General features: G+C 44.4%; 1 protein-coding gene across 3 annotated transcripts in view; it reads left to right on the forward strand.

Annotated features, from left to right (window-relative positions):
• Nucleotides 1-17,365, forward strand: part of LOC149358296 (acylamino-acid-releasing enzyme-like) — a 34,779-nt gene that overhangs the window by 1,809 nt on the left and 15,605 nt on the right. Inside the window, exons 1-7 of one of the 3 annotated variants that reach the window (XM_089570334.1) lie at nucleotides 1,643-1,869; nucleotides 4,145-4,377; nucleotides 6,074-6,161; nucleotides 6,623-6,698; nucleotides 7,789-7,907; nucleotides 13,823-14,052; nucleotides 16,619-16,659. In XM_089570334.1, the coding sequence (XP_089426460.1) occupies nucleotides 1,843-1,869; nucleotides 4,145-4,377; nucleotides 6,074-6,161; nucleotides 6,623-6,698; nucleotides 7,789-7,907; nucleotides 13,823-14,052; nucleotides 16,619-16,659 (814 nt within the window). In that variant the 5' untranslated portion in view covers nucleotides 1,643-1,842. Of the gene's footprint in view, nucleotides 1-1,642; nucleotides 1,870-3,950; nucleotides 4,011-4,144; nucleotides 4,378-6,073; nucleotides 6,162-6,622; nucleotides 6,699-7,788; nucleotides 7,908-13,822; nucleotides 14,053-16,618; nucleotides 16,660-17,365 lie in introns of those variants that run through there. The other 2 variants (XM_089570331.1, XM_089570332.1) reach the window with 2 other exon arrangements.

The raw sequence follows: 17,365 nt of genomic DNA on the forward strand, positions 1-17,365 counted from the left end.
TCGTAAATCACCGTAGCGCCTAGTGCTCGCAAACCGTAGACTTGCATGCTTTCAGGATAAGGCTTTTTCACGGTTCTTGGCGTCCCATTGCCCACTGCGGCGGCTGTGTGCGCTTGCTTGTTCAACTCTTGTTGCTCTTTGGCGACTTCCAAGATCTGCTCACGGTCTTGTGATATGTCATCGAAAGTAACGGTTCAGCCGCGAATGAGCACGTTTCTTCAACACGCCTCACGACCCCGCTGGTCACTGAAGGCCTCTGGGGCACGCTGAAGTGAAGGGCTCTGGATTAAAGTCGATCAAACACGGTTCTTTAACGTGCACCGAAACCTCGGCACTTTTACATTTTGCCTGTACAGAAACGCGGCCGCCGCGGCCGGCGTCGAACCTGCGCGAACTCGTGCTCACCAGCCAACCTACAGTTAGCGGTTTGTCTTGTGCAGTTTACAAGGCCTCCTGCCTGACAATATTAAACGCGGCCCCTTCAAAAACGATGTGTTCTTGCAAGGTATCGAAGCTACAGTTCCTGGTGCCCGCATCTGTTCGTGCTACGTCGAGGACCACTTTGTTCCTTTGCATCCGCGATTTCCGCAGCACTGTGACCATTTTTCGACGGTGCTTTACGAAGGTTAAAATGACGTCCTGACGGAACTACGCTAGTGCAATGGGAAACGTAGTATGTAGTACACTTACGCTACATATGCTTGTGAATGGTGTGTCCCGATCGAGCGTCACCTGGCCGGTTTATCGCAGGCTTGGAAGCGCCGGTAATCGGAAACTGGTTAAACTGGTAAAACAGGACAAACCACTCTCTGTGCCGCCAGCCGCTCGCGTACTCTCAGAATTTCAGGCATATGTGCGGCGCTTTCAAGAACGGCTGATGAGCCACCGCGGTCTGCGCGGTGTCTGTTAAAATCAAAACGCGGTTACGCGGCTATGTCGAGCTTGTCCGAGACGAAATTTAAATCGCGTTGAGAAGCGCATCATTTCTCGCTGGACACCCCACCCGCCTCAACTGCCCCAATCGCGCATGGAGAGAAGCGAGGATGGTGGGAGGCTGGGAGTGAAAGAAGAAAGAAAGTGGGGGTGGTGTGGTGGAGGGCTCCGGAGAATTTCGACCACCCGGGGATTTTTAAACGTGCACTGAGCGAAATTTCGAGACGAGTGAGTCAAATTCTTCTGCAGTGAGAGGTCGAGTAGCGAGACAGGCAAGTACCGCCATGTACCGCGTCTGAGCATAGAAAACCAACCTCGAAAAACCCACGTACCGTCAGGTGCCGCCACTGTACGAAATTTGAGCGCTTTGTGTTTTAAATTTGAGTGTTTTAAATTCCTTTTTTTTTTTGATAAGCATGCTCACACGCTTGCAGATTAGTTTGCGATTGCTTATCTGTAGCCCACGTAGCTGTAACCGCCTCTGCCACTGATGGTGGGCTATTTTTCTTTTGCTCTTGCGATTACTGCAGTTTCATTTCCTGGCAGCGCATGATCGACAGGCAGCTGCAGCTGCAGCCCGACTTTTTTCCGTGCTGTCTGAAGTGCTATTGGCCAATGCACAGTTTGTGGTGACAGCCGTACTAAAAAAAAATGAAGTACGCAATACAAAAGCAGTGGAAAATATCGTAATTCCTTCCTTACTGTGCCGCCATCTTTGGAAGGCACGTGCAACTGTGACCGCTTCTAGCGTTGCAGAAGCCCCGACCAGCCCCGACCCATAGAGCCCGACCGGCGTCGCAGCTCCGGCGTTGCGCTGTTATCTTTTGCGTTCCTTGTCACGCGCCTTTTACAGTAGGCTAAAAAGGGACACTGAAAGCATTGCAGCACCGCAGCCGAGCCGACCTAGCAATGACCAAGAAATCTGGTGCAGTGGACGTGGGTGAAAAATGTTTTGACATATTGCAAGTTGTTAACAAATGTTGGTGTTATTAATAAGCCTTCAATTTAACTTAATGTTTTAATGCATGATGCCAGAGTTATCTTTGCCCATTGGTCTTGCTCAGTTTTATCTACTCTGTCTGAAAAAATTGTTTTTGTACATGTAAAGATTTTTATGACACAAAAAGAATAAATTCACTTCATCTCTGAATGCATTTAGCTGCTTCATGTGTTGGTGAAATCTTTGTTATTGGTGATTAAACTTGCTGTCATGCAGTTTGTCTAGAATTGCTTCAAAAGTTCAAAGTTTTGTTTTATTAGCCACAGTTTAACCGAGCGTCCATGAATGCTTTTAAAGTACTCCTTTGTAGCAAAATAATACACAGTAACTTTACAGGCTTTCTGTTAGCCTTTAATTTCTGCATGCAGGATACAGACTGCAGTAGCATTGGTAATAGCAACACGCCATGTGGCAACTGGCCTGCAGATTTGCTGCCTTTTTTCTTTCAGCATCCCATTTGCGTGTAGATTCTGCATTTGTGATTTCTTTGTTTTATTTGCTAATGGGTAAAAAAAAAAGGCAACTGCTTTGTGTTTACTTTAGTTTTTGTATATTTTCGCTTTTTTGGCTTGAACATCCTGTACTACATGCTAAACACGTGCCTGATGGCTGACAAGAGTGCATCTGTGTCAAGTTGCTGGAATACAGGAATGGGCTCGGGAACCTCTCCTAGCAACTGTGCTATGTTTTGCATGTTTTTCTTACCCTGAACACAACTGGCCTCATACTCTGTCTTGATTATGATGAGTGCTTTGTTTGTTGTGAAAATGAAAAAAAGCATTTCGCGATTTTTTTTTTTTTTTCAAGTGAGAAAGCTACTGATAATTAAGGACTTAGTTTTTCAGATCTTGTTTTGCGCAAGTGTAAAGAAATACAAGTACAAACTGCACACCAAACCAATTTCAGAAGCAAGACCTACTGAACTACAGACCTGCACATTTGGCGGGGTCCTATGGAGCAGCGTGCGCCAACTTTCGTTAGCTTATTGGCCGTTGAGGGCGCTCGGTTGACCTGTTCGTCTGCTGTCATCATCATCATCGTTTGCCAATTTGAGCAAGATATTTAATACATTTGTTTCGTCTTCTTCTGCTATCTTAACATCAACGATAAAAATATCCACAATAACGAGTTTTTTCGCTCTGGATGAGTACAAAAAACGTCTTTCTTTTTATCCGCTTTCTTTTCGTCAGCACCACCGTGCCTAGCATAGATAAATGGATGTTAATGATTACGTGGACAAACGACGAAACTGCCTTCTTTGAAATAAAATGATGGAGGAGGCCATCTTGTTCAACAGGTATAATGTAGCGCCACGCTTCCCGTAGGTGTCTTTCCCTAGCGGCAAAAGGCATGAACTAGAACATGCGCGCTGGAGCAGTGCCAAATGTGCAGGTCTGTAGTTCAGTAGGTCTTGTTCAGAAGAGTAGGCTGTGATGACTGCTATCTCCTTTCTTCCTATGAGCTTCACCACTGTCGGCTAGCAGCATTGTTGCAAAACATGCTATTCTGGAGCAGGTGAACATATCAAACATTATGATTTTTATTTTGGTTCCAATGGGTACCTGAGGCATTCTCTGGATATCACATTATGTAAACAAAGGGCGGGCCCAGTTTGCATCACAGGAGTCTCGTTTAACTGGACACCAAAAGGCAAATAGAAGTAGGCCTAGGTTCATTATTGCATTGTGATGATAAAGGGTTTCTAGCTTTTATAAGCTAGAAAAGGCCAAAAAGAAGTATCACCACCACAGGCTGTTTTCATAACTAAAGTGCGATGACATTAAGTACCTGTTTTGTGTGATGATCTCTGAGGCCACACTGCACCACCGTTCAACACACTAGCAATCACGGAGTTCACAATTATATTGCCAACATCGTCGGCATCACTAGTTTGAATAGAGTGACAAGAAGAAATGCTCCATTATCAATTCAAAATTTCTGGATATAAATACATTTTTTGCTTCTCAACAAATGTCATCTGACCTACAGAAAGCCAAACTGAGCCAAACAATGAAATTTGCAAAAAATAAAAATGGATGGCATCGCCTTCAGTATACCTTTAAAGTTGCATGCATTGGTAAGCGATGTTGAGTGTTCGCGGGTTTCGTGCATGTCTTGCTAGCTGCCAGATTTTGGCGTCCAGTGATAGCTGGACTTTGCAGCTCTTTTGCAACCATTGTGACTATCGATGTCCCCCCTCCTCTTGCACAGGTGAGCAACATAGTGAGCCTGTACCGGGAGATAGCGCGAGTGCCAGAGGCACGGGATGCCTTCCTCCACCTGAGCCACGATGGGCAGTCACTGACCCTGCACACCCTGTGGGAGGTGCGTGATGTGGAGCAGGGGGAGCAGGCCCTCTTCTCACGGCACCACCTGGGCACGCTGGACGCTCAGGACCGGCTCAGTTTCCAGGCCGTTGGGCACCCACAGGACTGCTCAGCCGAGTGAGTTCTCTTCCACCTCAGTTCTTCTCCCATCTGCAGTCTCTCGGTATTCTTGACTGCATGATCGCTGTGACTCCAGTTATGTCCACTGTCGGCCGAAGCCTCTCCCTGTCGCTCTCTATCAGCCTTGTATACCACGCATATTAACTAACTTGCCCAGCTTTCTGCTCTATCAGCCTTGTCCTGTGTCAATTACAGCCACCCTATCCCTGGTAACTTCCTAACTTCATCTGCCCACCTGACATTCTTCTGATTCCAGCCGCTCACAGCTGCATATAGCTTACTTTGGAATACACTCCGCTACCGTAAGGTGTTATCGATTAGCTGTATTCCACCTCACATGTGCTGCTCATGTCCATTTCCTCTTGTTAATTGCAGCTAAGATATTAACTCATATTGTTCTCTCCCACGCTGCTCTCTTCCTGCCTGGTACCCATGTCATTTTTCTTTCTATAGCTCACTGGGCTGTCCTCAGTTTGACTTAGTCTTCTTCCGAGCCTCAATGTTTCGACCCCAGCTAAAGCACACGCTGATTTGGGCCCCATATTTTCCCCTTATTGCTGCATCGTCTGGGGTCACTTCGTTGAAAATGGATGCACGGTGGCCATTTATCATGGCGCACAATTTTCCCAAAGCGATAACGTTTTACTTCCTAAGGTTAGAGCTAATTCTCTGAAATTTACAGTAGATCTTAGTATCTTCACATTCTGGAAGCACTTTCTGGTGTGAAAACTTGCTTGTCATCATTTCTAATATATTTAAAACCACCAGTACTAGTACAGATACAGGTAGAAGTGAAGATGTATTGCCTTAAAAACTAAGGAGTCTTTCAAATCTTAACAAATATTGCTTCTCTTGCCAATGGCTGTGTCTTGTTGAGGTACAGTTCATATCAGATATGATTATGACCTGTAATGCTTTATTTCATGTGTGCATACTTGCGTCACTTTTTTCCCTGCGTGTTTTGGCTGTGCTGTTTTTAGTTTTTTCACAAAAAGGCACCCTGGCAGTTTTAAACTCCAAGACGTTCTTTTGTGTTTTTGCTTTCAATAGACCCTGTACAAATATCGTGATATGTTTGTTGCAAGATAGAGGCTACAGATATCACTGTGGTCTGCAGTGACACCACATTGGTAGTATGTAATTGTTCCAGTCAACATGGGTCAAGCACCTTTTATTATTTTTGTCATTGGAACAAGGTTAATAAACATTATGAACACCTTGTCACCACTGTCATGAAGCAATAATGGGCAAGAAAGTTGTCTGTATTTTGTAGTTAGTAATGCACTAGATGGTCTACCAAAAGAAACTTTCTAACATATTTTTCGACTGTTGCTGCTGCTGTCTTTATTACGCTGCAATAATTTTACACTTGCAGTGTTGATAATAAAGAACAAGGCTTGTGATATTGTATTACTGGTGATAGTACAAGTGAAGCTAATCCTGGCTAAAGCATATGAAGTGACATAGCCAGTAGATGTAAGTTTGGTGCTTGAAATACTACTCTAGAAATAAGGCTTATTTTTTCTCACTTTTTTTTTTTTTTTGAAATTTAGTGAGCCAAGCTTCAGTACACATTGTATCTATAGTCGAATAGGCAAGAAATTTTAAGTGTGCGTTCTTGGTGTGTCGTAAAGAGCATTTGTCCTGGAATGTGTTCATGCAGCATCTTTATGCCTCACTTTTGCTACTGCAGAGTTCTGACTGCATTCTCTCACTCTGGAGCCTACAAGGCAGTCTTGAGGAAAGTCACCAAGAATGGAGAAACCAAACAGATGATGGAGGTTTGTCTATGATGCTCCATTATTATGATCTTTTTTTTTTTTATGCAGGGACGATTTCTGTGTTCAGTGACGTTATGAGAAAGTGAAAATTCAACATGGTTCCTTTAAACACCTAAAAGTGTGGCCCTGCTGCATATTTGCTCCGCAGTTTTTACTGTTTCCTTGTTTGGCACAAATAACAGTTATGATGGCAAGGTCGAGTCAAAATAATGTGCAGGCCGCCCTGTACACAATTGACTGAGGTATTTCCAAGATTTCTTTATTTTTGAACATCAGGGAATTGTTCTGTTTAAATGATTTGGAGAGCGCAAGTCCTTTTTGAAATAGAAAAGTAACATTTAGATTTGTCGTCTCATTACCTGCTTATCTTTTCTGCCCTTCGAATTTTTGCTGTTTCATAGCAGCCACTTTCTTGGATCATTAGTTCTGTTTACGCAGTGTCTTTGTTCTGTTTTGCTCAGTTCTGGGACCAGAATATGAGGTTAGACTCTGTTGACCTGGAAGCTGTGGGTGCTCATGGCAAGGTGCACAAAAGTGGTAAGTGCCACTGCCAGTTGGTTCCTCTGCCAGTAACAAGTGCACACTAGTGAGACTGTGGCAGACCAATTAGAAACCTCTTATTACGAGCAGGTCTTTCTTTTGTCGTAGTGCATGTTCATGTCACACAGTCATTCTAGGCTTTAGCTTTCGCATTAGAGAAAACGTGTTCGAAACTTGTTCGTAACACTGCCACAGTAAATGTTTTTGCTTTGGATACATGTTATCTGAAAGTAATTCTACTTGCTTTCGATCCTGAAATGCATGGCCTGTGCTTTAGAATATGTTCGTATGTGCGTAAAGCCAAAGCTTTGTTAGCAAACCAACATAGTAATCATCAGTGCGCACAAACTTTGGCAAGAGCAGTCTTTCTATACTATTAGGTGCGCAGTAAGCATCGGTTCCTTGAAATTTCATCCCTGAGCAGCAAAAAAGGAGCCAGGATGTACAGGTGCCCACAAGAGTTTGCAGAACAAGAAAAAAATGAAAATCCTTTATTGTTTGGTTTGGTTTAAGGGGTTTAACGTCCCAAAGCGACTAAGGCTATGAGAGACGCCGTAGTGGAGGGCTCTGGAAATTTCGACCACCTGGGGTTCTTTAACATGCACTGACATCGCACAGTACACGGGCCTCTAGAATTTCTCCTCCAAAGAAATTCAACCGCCGTGATCGGGATCGAACCCGCGTCTTTTGGGTCAGCAGCCGAGCACCATAACCACTGAGCCACCGCGGCGGTGTAGAAGCTTTGTTATGCTGCCAGGAGTTTCCCTGCATGGCCAGTACCCCGCAACTTTTACTGTCAGGCCCAGCCTTCAGGCAACGAAGGAATCCAGCTTATTGGTGGCTTCCACGTTCCAAAAAATTTCTGCGGTAACCTGTATTTTTGTGGATGAACCTAGCGACTCTGAGGTCGCACCACTCGTCTTGCATAGATAGTGGGTGCTGCAACTCTGGTGGCCTTGAGATGAAATTTGCAAAGCCCTTTCAGCTGACACATCGCATATGCTTTCAAGTCCTTGCTGCTTGTGCATTGCTGGTTGTGCTTATGCCTGATGATGATGATGGGCCTTAATGACTGCCGCGAATGCAGGCACCTTCAGCTGCTTCTCGTGGTCCAACAGCGAGAACCAGGTGCTCTACGTTGCCGAGAGGAAGCAGCCCAAACGAGCTCCCTACTTCAGCCGCATGGAGAAGGAAGATGTTGAAAAGGTGCATTTTTCCCTCCATGTTGGTTCTGACTTTTGCACCTGGAGGAGTGTGTCTGTGTGGCAGTCACTTTGATGGCATTTTTAGCTGGAGTTGACGACCAACACAGTGCACAGTGTTCTTGCAAACAAAGAGGCAATGAATGGTGTAATGTTTGGCATCAAAAATAATGCAGTAGTTTTGCTTGGAAAGCCTGTAATTTCTGCAGTTAATCAATTGTAGGTAGCTTGAAGAAATATCATTAGGCCTTCTTAACTCTTTCCTGTCCGCGGGGAAAATGGTGGTTTTCAGGTCATATCATAAATATTTTTTTTTCTTTAACAAAACTTGCTGGGTACAGGAGTGTATGGTACCGAATTGTAGAGGAGGAAATTCTCTTCACATTGTTATTAGTCACAGTCAACATGTTTATTGAGTAAGAGATGAAAAAAAAAATTATCAGAAAGAAAACTGTACTTACGAAGAAAAAACACACAAAAACATCAAAGTTTCGTCACAAAAATAAAACATAAAAAAATTTCAAAATGTACATTTTTTACAACAGGGATCGATGCAACATTGCAGCAAATTTTAGTTTGCTGCGAACAGTATTAGCTGGGCTAGGAAAGGAAACAGTAGTCCTAGTGACTATCGTGCCACCGCCCGAAACAGCTCCTTGTTGCCGTGAAGCAGAGGTTGGCCGCACATGTCTCAAAGAAAACATTTGTTTTTTGTTCCAACTTTTTTTCTTCGTAGCACAATTTGCAGTTCCGGTACTTTGCATTTTCTGCGGCTTGTGCTGCAGCCCCTGAGGTGAATCACGAGGCGGAAACAGAGGGCGAACATTGGGGTCCTCAGGATGTGGCTCATCAAATCCGAGGAGTTGCTCGATCAATTCAAGTCTGAACGCGAACTGATAAAATCTTGATGTCCTCGACAATTCTGGCGCTTCGGGATGCTCCTGGCGATGCGCGCCAAAAAGTATGAAGCTGTTGACGACCGCGTCGCCGAGCGCCGTGCGACACTCCGACGCGCAACGCCGAGGTAGACCCCTGGCTGTCTTCGAGCCGAAAACACGACTCTCTGCGCTGCCGGCGGCAAGTAATCCCGCCCGAAAGACGTTGACACCCTGCAGATAAGAGTTATGACCTTCAGAACACTCTGATCTTTTCCGATAAGCGCGCAGCAAAAGCGGAACATTTCGGAGGATAAAGCGAAACTTACCGAGGCATGGCTGTTGACGTTCCGGGTCGGTCTGACGCAATTTTGCTGTCGGTGCAAAAGTCTGAAGAGCCGAAGTCGTCTTCTGAATCCTCACTGCTGCTGTTCTCGTCCAAAAACGAACTCTCAGGAGCATCAATGTCTGTGGAAACGCGCAGTTTCGGCGCAAAAGCAGCGCGCGACGTCGACGCCATGGTGGAAACAAGGAGCGCCGGTCAGCTGACTCCGGAGGGGCTTCAAAAATCACCGCTTGGCGGAAAAAGTCAAACCAAAAGCGAAACTGAAAGAAGAGTTCCTTTGTTTCGCACTGGATGGTGCTAGTTGTCCAGGAACGCTTCAAAAAGCGGAAAAATACGAACTTGAAACCATCGATAGCGGGCTATCGATGGGAATAGGCGCGGACAGGAAAGAGTTAAAGGTGCACTGAAGAGGATTCTGAACTTGTCTTTTTGCCGCGGCAACTCGATCTACATGTTCCTAGCATTCTTAGAAACTGCAATTTATTGCCCTGTATGGCTGATTTCCCTAATTAAATCGAATTAACGTCCGGCTCCCGCCCTTTTTTTTTAATTCTGCCTCGTACGATGGGCGGAGTCGACCAACGCGTAGAGTGCCTCTCAGCCAGCTCCGTGGAGGCTTTGCTTTCGCTTTATTTTGTTTTTTAGGTTTCCATGAATAAATAGTTTCATTTGCAGATAATATAGCCGCAAAATAGGCCCGCAGAAATAAAAATACACGCGGACTATTTGCTACTACGGACTACTACGTATTACTCCGCCGATGGCAGAGCGGCAAGCCGCCGCGGGACTGGGTGAAAGGCACTCCACGCGTTGGTTGACTCCCCCACCGTACGAGGGAGAATTTAAAAAAAAGGGCGGGAGCCGGACGTTAAATTTGATTTAATTTGGGAAATCGGCCATACAGGGCAATAAGTCGCAGTTTCTAAGAATGCTAGGAACGTGTAGATCGAGTTCCCGTGGCAAAAAGACAAGTTCAGATTCCTCTTCAGTGCACCTTTAAATAAGCACGTCAAGGTGCTGATGAGACTTGATGTAAATAATCAACTTCATATGCCCTATTGGCTTCATGTTGTTTGAACACCTCTGAAGAAGGTGTGGGTCAGAAAGGCGCTCACGTCTGATGTGCCTCTGCCCAGTTATTGGTTTGGCAATAGCATTCAGAAAGCATTAAGTGTGCAGTTTTCTTCATGGCTATTTATTTATTTATTGTTTCCTCAAGGGTCCACAGGGGACATTACATGAGGGGTGGGCAAACAAAAAAGTTAATACGAACACAGATGGTCTTCAATGGCGGTTTTGAATAGAACACGATTGATGATGGTCGCCACTTCGGATGGAAGGTCATTCCAGTCATTGGCTGTTCGAAGAAAAAATGACATTTTATATGTTTCGGTGCGGGCCCGTTCAGGGTAGACGGCGTTAGGGTGACTATGACGAGAAAAGCGATGAGCGCGTGTTATCGGGGCAGTTTCATGATCGGAAGTGTGATAAAATTTATGATACAGCGAAAGACGGGCGATTTTACGCCGACAGGCCAGTGTTGGGAGATTAAGCTGAGATTTTAGTGCTGTAACGCTAGTATAATGAGAGTAGTCTGAGCAAATGAATCTGGATAGTGAAGTGTTATGCGGCGGTTCTTTAATTAACTGGTGCCTCTCTTACCTATGGCTGCTGCGTTTCGATGGAAAAATGTTTGTGCTAAGCCTCTGCTACATGATAGAGAACCTCAGGTAATTGCATATACTTTCGAGCCAGTCTCGTAACACAGGTGTAGGTTTTGCACATTGAAAAATCCACTAATTCACAGTAAAGTGAATTTTTTTAATTGTTGCAATGAACTTTCTCATGCATGTAGAAAAATCTACTAATTCCCAGTAAAGGGAATTTTTTTAATTGTTGCGATGTAACTTGTTTGTTTTCTTTTGCATCATAGTGAAGAATTGTCTCACAGTACACTGGGTGCTTTTTCTTTTCAATCTGTACAGGTTTTTTTTTTAAAAATCCATGAAAGATTTGACAAGGTGGTCTTTGCCAGTGGATTGTACTGCATGGCGGTCTAATGTCTGTGTTAGTGGGTAGTTAAAAGATCATTAGTTAATTATTGTTAACTAATCGACTGTTTAATTTTTTATTTTAGGGCATAACATCATATGGCAGAATTGCAGGCCTTCAAAATTGTAGGCGAATCCATTTTTAAAATTTCTAAATCGGGATTGCAGTTTGAGATATTGAGCATGCAGTTATATGTGCAAAACGAGCTAGTACCGCAACTAATACAGTATAGCTGTATTTCATGACAGAAAGATGGATTAAGGGGAGACGCGGGTCTTGAAATGAAAATTTTTATTATAAAAGTTATCGTAATGAAAGTGGATGTGCACATGTGTTTCTTCTTCCTGTTTCCAAAAATATAATTAATTTCAGTGTATCTCAATTAGTTTCCATGTTAAGTAAAAATAACTCAAGCCTAATTAGGTAATTTCTTGCGGGTAATTAAGACAATGTTTCTTGGTTTCGACTGAAAAGAAGCTGTAGCCAATGGCCTACCATGCAGAGCTGTGCTATTTATATTGTTATTTAGATATATCATTATATAAAAATGTTCAATTATGTCTAAGTACCATAATTATGAGATATAGTTAGGTGGCATTATGGTTCACAAAATTTGAAATGTTTGACTCGACTGAACTAAAACAGCATAACTTCACAGTTTAGTTCTTTCAGAATTCATTAGTTTAGGATGAATTTAAATTGCACCGTAAAACTTAATAAAAACTTCCGTAAGGCTAGTCATGTTGGCAAAAAACACGACTGAGAAAATCGCATTTGAAGTGCGCGCGCCAGCCATTCGGAGGTCGTTGTAGAGGTCTGAAAAAACAGTCGAATGCGGACGTTCCAAAAATATTTCACAGCAGTTAATAATACCGGGATGTGGGCAAAGGGGCCAGTTTTCAGATGATGGCCATTGGGGATGCGGTCGTGGGAAGCAAGGGATGTGAAGTTCTATCGCATTTCGCTCCGAAATCGCTGTTTCCGTTCTTCGTAGGCACGAAATATATAATTTTTTAGCAACTGGAGGTCGGATTAGGAGGTATTTTAGAGTGCATAGATCCCGATTTAGCCATTTTAGAAAAATCGACTATTTTTTTTATCATTTCAAGACCCGCATCTCCCCTTAAAGGCGAAAAAAAATGAAGCAGCGTTTCTTGGACGTCGAGCCAACCAGCACCTTTTCCACTGCTTTGCTGGAGACAGAAATCATCAACATAAAGACGGAGCCGCGACACGAAAGAGATGCTGCTGTGTTTTGGCGATAAGTTGCAAGATTGACGCTGTGTTCAGTGTCACAATGCATTGGGCAGAAATGCATCCATGTGGCTGACTAGGCAAAACCACAAGTGAAACTGGCGGCCATTATTGCCATCTCCGTTTTAATATCACCGGGAGCGGAGTGGAAATGAGTGCCTGCATGATTACGCTGTGTCAAGTGGCCATGCAGCGCCCTCCTAACAAGGAACACTAGCAGTCAGGTGCATGTCTCTCACAATTTAGGGCAAGGCCGTGCTTTTTCTTGTGACCGAGAATGCTCAGCTTGTAGTGAGACTATGCGTGTGTTTGGTATCGGCTTGTTTTGCCTGCATAATTCCAGGTTCATTATCTCGATCCACAATACTGATTTTAAATTAAAAAAAAAAAACTGGGCTCACCTGCACTTTTGAAGACCTGCTTTTCATGATATAATGTTGTGCTCTAAAGCTAGAAATTAAAAAGTTAATAATAGTTAGCTAATAGTCTTTTAACTGCAAACTACCATGGACATAACGTCTTCCATGCTGCGAAGTCCACCTGCTGGTCCCGTATGTACAAAAAAACACGAAGGAAAATTTTTGAAGTGCGCAGAAAACCTGGTTTACTCAGTCCCTTTGACCTGTGGTGGATCTTATGTTGGCCAAACTGGTCATTGTGTGAATGATAGACTGAGGGAGCACAAAAACAATTTTTTAACAGCGCGAAAGGACGACGACGTTTACACACACAACAACACGAGCGCTCGTGTTGTTGTGTGTGTAAACGTCGTCGTCCTTTCGCGCTGTTAAAAAATGGATAACAACCAACTCGCCCAGCTTTCTGTTCTTCTTAATACAAAAACAATGTCAAGAATGCCACCCGCCACATCGGAATCCACTGCCGCGATTGTTCCTGTCAGCCATTGTATGAAAACAGCTGAATTGTAGAGACAAATACAAAGATCAGCTCACAAGAGAAATCGTCGAGGCACCTGAGATTATTAAGTTAGGTCCGAGTTGCGCAAGCACGCCATCTGTTACTGTCTCTAAGAAGGAGCTAGATTTTATAAATCGGCAGATTTGCCTCATGGAATCAAAAAATATGCACGCTCAGAGGGATTTCTGTTGTTGTTGTTGAAGCTTTTCTGCTTTTTTCAGTGCTGCCGCGCCTTGATAAGCTTTGGCTTCACGAGTGAACTATATGTTGTTAGTCAGTGTTGGGTCTCGTTCCTGCTCTTCCTGTGGTCTCGTGCTGTTGCGCTGTTGCACTACAAATCATGTCTGACCAACGTGCCCATCAGTTCATGTTGTACACCTTGTGTTCAGTCTGTGTCCCATGTTCAGGGAGACCCAGGGCAGGCACTCCATGAACCAGCTCAGCAAGACACTGTGCTGCCATATTCCACCGCAGGGCACTGAGTTCCTGTACCGGGACTGCTGGGGCGAGAGCCACGTGGAGCACTGCCAGCCCATGCTGTGCACCATCAACGTCTACAGCAGCTCCATCAACGTGCTGGAGAACGTGCCCGAGAACGTGTCACCCGGTCAGGCTATCTGGGCCCCTGAAGACGCGGGAATCCTTTACGTTGGCTGGGAGACCAGCCCCTGGAAGCTGGGTCTAATCTACTGCAACAACCGCAGGCAGGGGCTTTGTTGTCATCCCTTTGCTTGGTTTGCTTTTCTTTGTGTCGTGCGGAAATGAATGTGAGAGTTTTTTTTTATCTTGGGACCCCTGTGAGCGGGATGCAATAATTACGGTTATGTAAACACTGCATGCACAGAATTTGATCAGATGTAAATATTTGGAAAAGGGCACATGCAGCGTCCTTCTAGAGTAAACTTACTAAAGTTGAAGCAAACTTATTTCTAGGCAAAGCCGAAGACCTTTCAATCTCTGGTGTTGTCGGAAGTATGCTGAGTGGTGGAGAAAAACTGAGCACTAGACCTGGAGCCAATAGAATAGTAGCTTGATGCAGTTGATTCACTGAGCTGCAGAAGCGTCCATGTGTGAAGGTTCTGTTGGAAATACTACAAAAGCGACACCGGTTATACATACTGGCATTGCACTTAGGTTCTTTTGCATAGTACCAGATGTTGTTAGGCTGGGTTTTGAACTAGGCTCCATATTTCAAATCATTTCTGTCTCTCTAATTTTTTTTTTTAATGCGAGAGCATTACCGTAAAAACCCGCGTATAATACGAACCCGAATATAATACGGGGCTAAGATTTAGAGACGCGAAATGGGAAAAAAAGTTTCACCCGCGTATAATACGAGTAACACAAGCTCATAGAAGACATTTATTCAAATCGCATCCCGCACTTCACTTCAATTACTTTGTTCTTCAGTAGCGCTTTCTTCGAACATTTCTTTGTCCGACAAATCATCCCAAATGTACTCATCTTCCGTGCCATCGAGGGCGTTCGAGATGCCGCACTTCTTAAGCCCGCTTCAGCCGCCCGGTTGGCGTCACTGCAGGCTCACCTGAGCGCATCCACTCTGCATAGCACCGCCTGACTGCGTCCTTGAACGGTTTGTTTACACAACCATCAAACGGCCGCGAAAGCTTTGTCGCATTCCGCTGCACGCGAAAAGGGCTTCTTTCTGTTGTGGCCATCCACGAATGCTTCCTTCGACGACACCAAACTGCCTCCCGGCCGCACCGTTGCCGATGTTCTCCGCAGCCAAAATCGCTTGAAAGTAGCCGAGTACTGTTTTCGAGACCGTGACATCGTGCTCTCTAAAACAATATCCACTTCACGAAGCGTGCCTTACATGCTAGCACGTGTGTTGTCAACAGGCGCACGGCACACCGCGACCCCCCGGCGCACCCAACGGATCAACAAAGAAACGACGTCGTGACGTCGTTTGTCAAGAGTAACGAAGCCAAGCCGTAGCCACGCGCCAATAGCGAAGCGAAGCCATAGCCACGCCGCAAAAACGAAACCAAAACATCGAGCAACTTCGAAAATTTTTGTTCGGATCCGCAAATAGTACGAGGCGGAAATTTAGGACGCTAATTATGGGAAAAAACCTCGTATTATACGCGGGTTTTTACGGTATATGTCTTTGTCATGTCAGCAAAAAGTGTTCGCAAATTTGTTCGCGCGATTACATTGTTCTCTGAAGATAAATGTGTGAAAGTGTGATTGTGATAGATAGTGTGCGATAAAATGTTGCTGTGGGAAAAATTTGGTTGATGAGGTTTAATTAGTTGATTAATTAAACGCAAAAAACTACACTTAGACGTCGAAATAGCCATGGACATTGATATAGTATGTGGACGTTATGCTTTCGCATTGCTCTAGTACGTAGTCGCTGCAGTGATTTCAAAGTTTTTCATTTACAGATCCGAAGAATGACATCTCATGAATATTTTCCCTCGGTTTGTGCAATGCCCGAATGCAATTATTTTCTTGAAAATATTATGGAAAGGACTACAGTTGAATCTGAATATATCGAACTCCAAGGGGATTGCAAAATAGGTATATCAGTAATTCGCTGTATAAAAACAGCGATAAGCTTACCTTTAACTTAGAAGCAAGTATGCATTGCACACACGCTAGTGACAAGCTTGCAGCGGACTGTGCTTTGCCACTAGCCACTGGCTATCGTACGGTGTCTAATCTTGTTACCAGTACACTATAAATAGTATAATCTGTTATGTAAATTAAGGAACAGCTGTTTTCTGCATTGCCTTTGGCAACAAAGCATGCCGTGCGAGTGCATTGCTAGGTTTTAGTTAGTTAGATTGGCTTTATTTCATGACAGCATTGTGGTGTGGAAGTTGAGTACAAGAGGCCAAAGGACACCCTCAAGCACCTCTTCAAGCAGTTACACAGTGCTAGTGCTGCTAGCAGGTGCCTAAGGCCACGCATGTCGCCCATCTATGCATGCGAAAAGTGATTGAAGAGCATCGTTAGGAGAAGTGCCACTTGTAGGGGTGTAGCGTGCTGTTCAGTATATCAAATGACATGTGGAATATACATAGTGTGACTTTCCTACACTTGTACTTGGGATTTTCAAGGGGATAATCTGTGTTTTCGATACAGCCTAATATGCATGTTCGATATATTTTGGTGTAGTTTGAAATATCAGTTTGATACATCTGGGCTTGATGTTAGAGTTTGTAAAGTCTGTGAAAGTGTTTTTGGATATCTCAAAAGTGTTAGCATTCCTTCTCTTGCTTTTTTTTTTCTCTTGTACAGGTCCCGCCTGTATTACTACGAATTTGAATCCGACACGAATGGTGGGTCATAGGCATGTTAGTAAAACCAACATGAGCCTACACTCGTGGACAACTTTCTGTGGCTGTGCAGCCAAGGCTAGGCAGGGAAGAGAAGGAGACGGGCCGTTTCCTCCTGAAGGCAGAGGACCAAAGCACAAGTGTCATTCCGCGGCAGAATATAGTCCGCAAGACAGTGGGCACTTCTGTCTTGCATTAACCAAATCAGCGGCCCCGCCAGTCGCCGCCCCTCGCAATTATAGGCTGGAGAGAAAGAGGTTCAAGGAGCGGTTCGTGACAAAAGAACAGACCGAACCCGTGAGCCAGCTTCTGTCTTCAGTTTCCGGAGGCGGCGACAGAGGAGGTGCGGGGAACAACCCTCATCTGCTGACCGGTCTACTTGTTGCAGTGATGGAGTATGATGACAAAGGGCTGTCTCATTCCCTTTCCTGCATAGCCTTGGCTGCATAGCCACAGAAAGTTGTCCGCAAGTGTAGCGTTATTTCATTTCGCGGGTGACAGAAAAGAGCACACACTGACGCTATCAAACTTTATACCAGGTAGGGTGCGAAATCACTTCAGCATTGGATTTTGAACTGGGTGTCGTAGTTGGGCTCAGAATTGTATTTTAAAAGTTGAGAAATGAAGGTTGTGTGAAAGTAGTACATGTCCCGTGCGTGACTGACAGCACCTTCTAGCTTTGGTACCTGAGGTAATAATTTGGAGGAAC

This window comes from Amblyomma mixtum, chromosome 2, assembly GCF_055824585.1.
Source record: "Amblyomma mixtum isolate Tamu chromosome 2, ASM5582458v1, whole genome shotgun sequence".
Lineage (NCBI taxonomy): Eukaryota > Metazoa > Arthropoda > Arachnida > Ixodida > Ixodidae > Amblyomma > Amblyomma mixtum.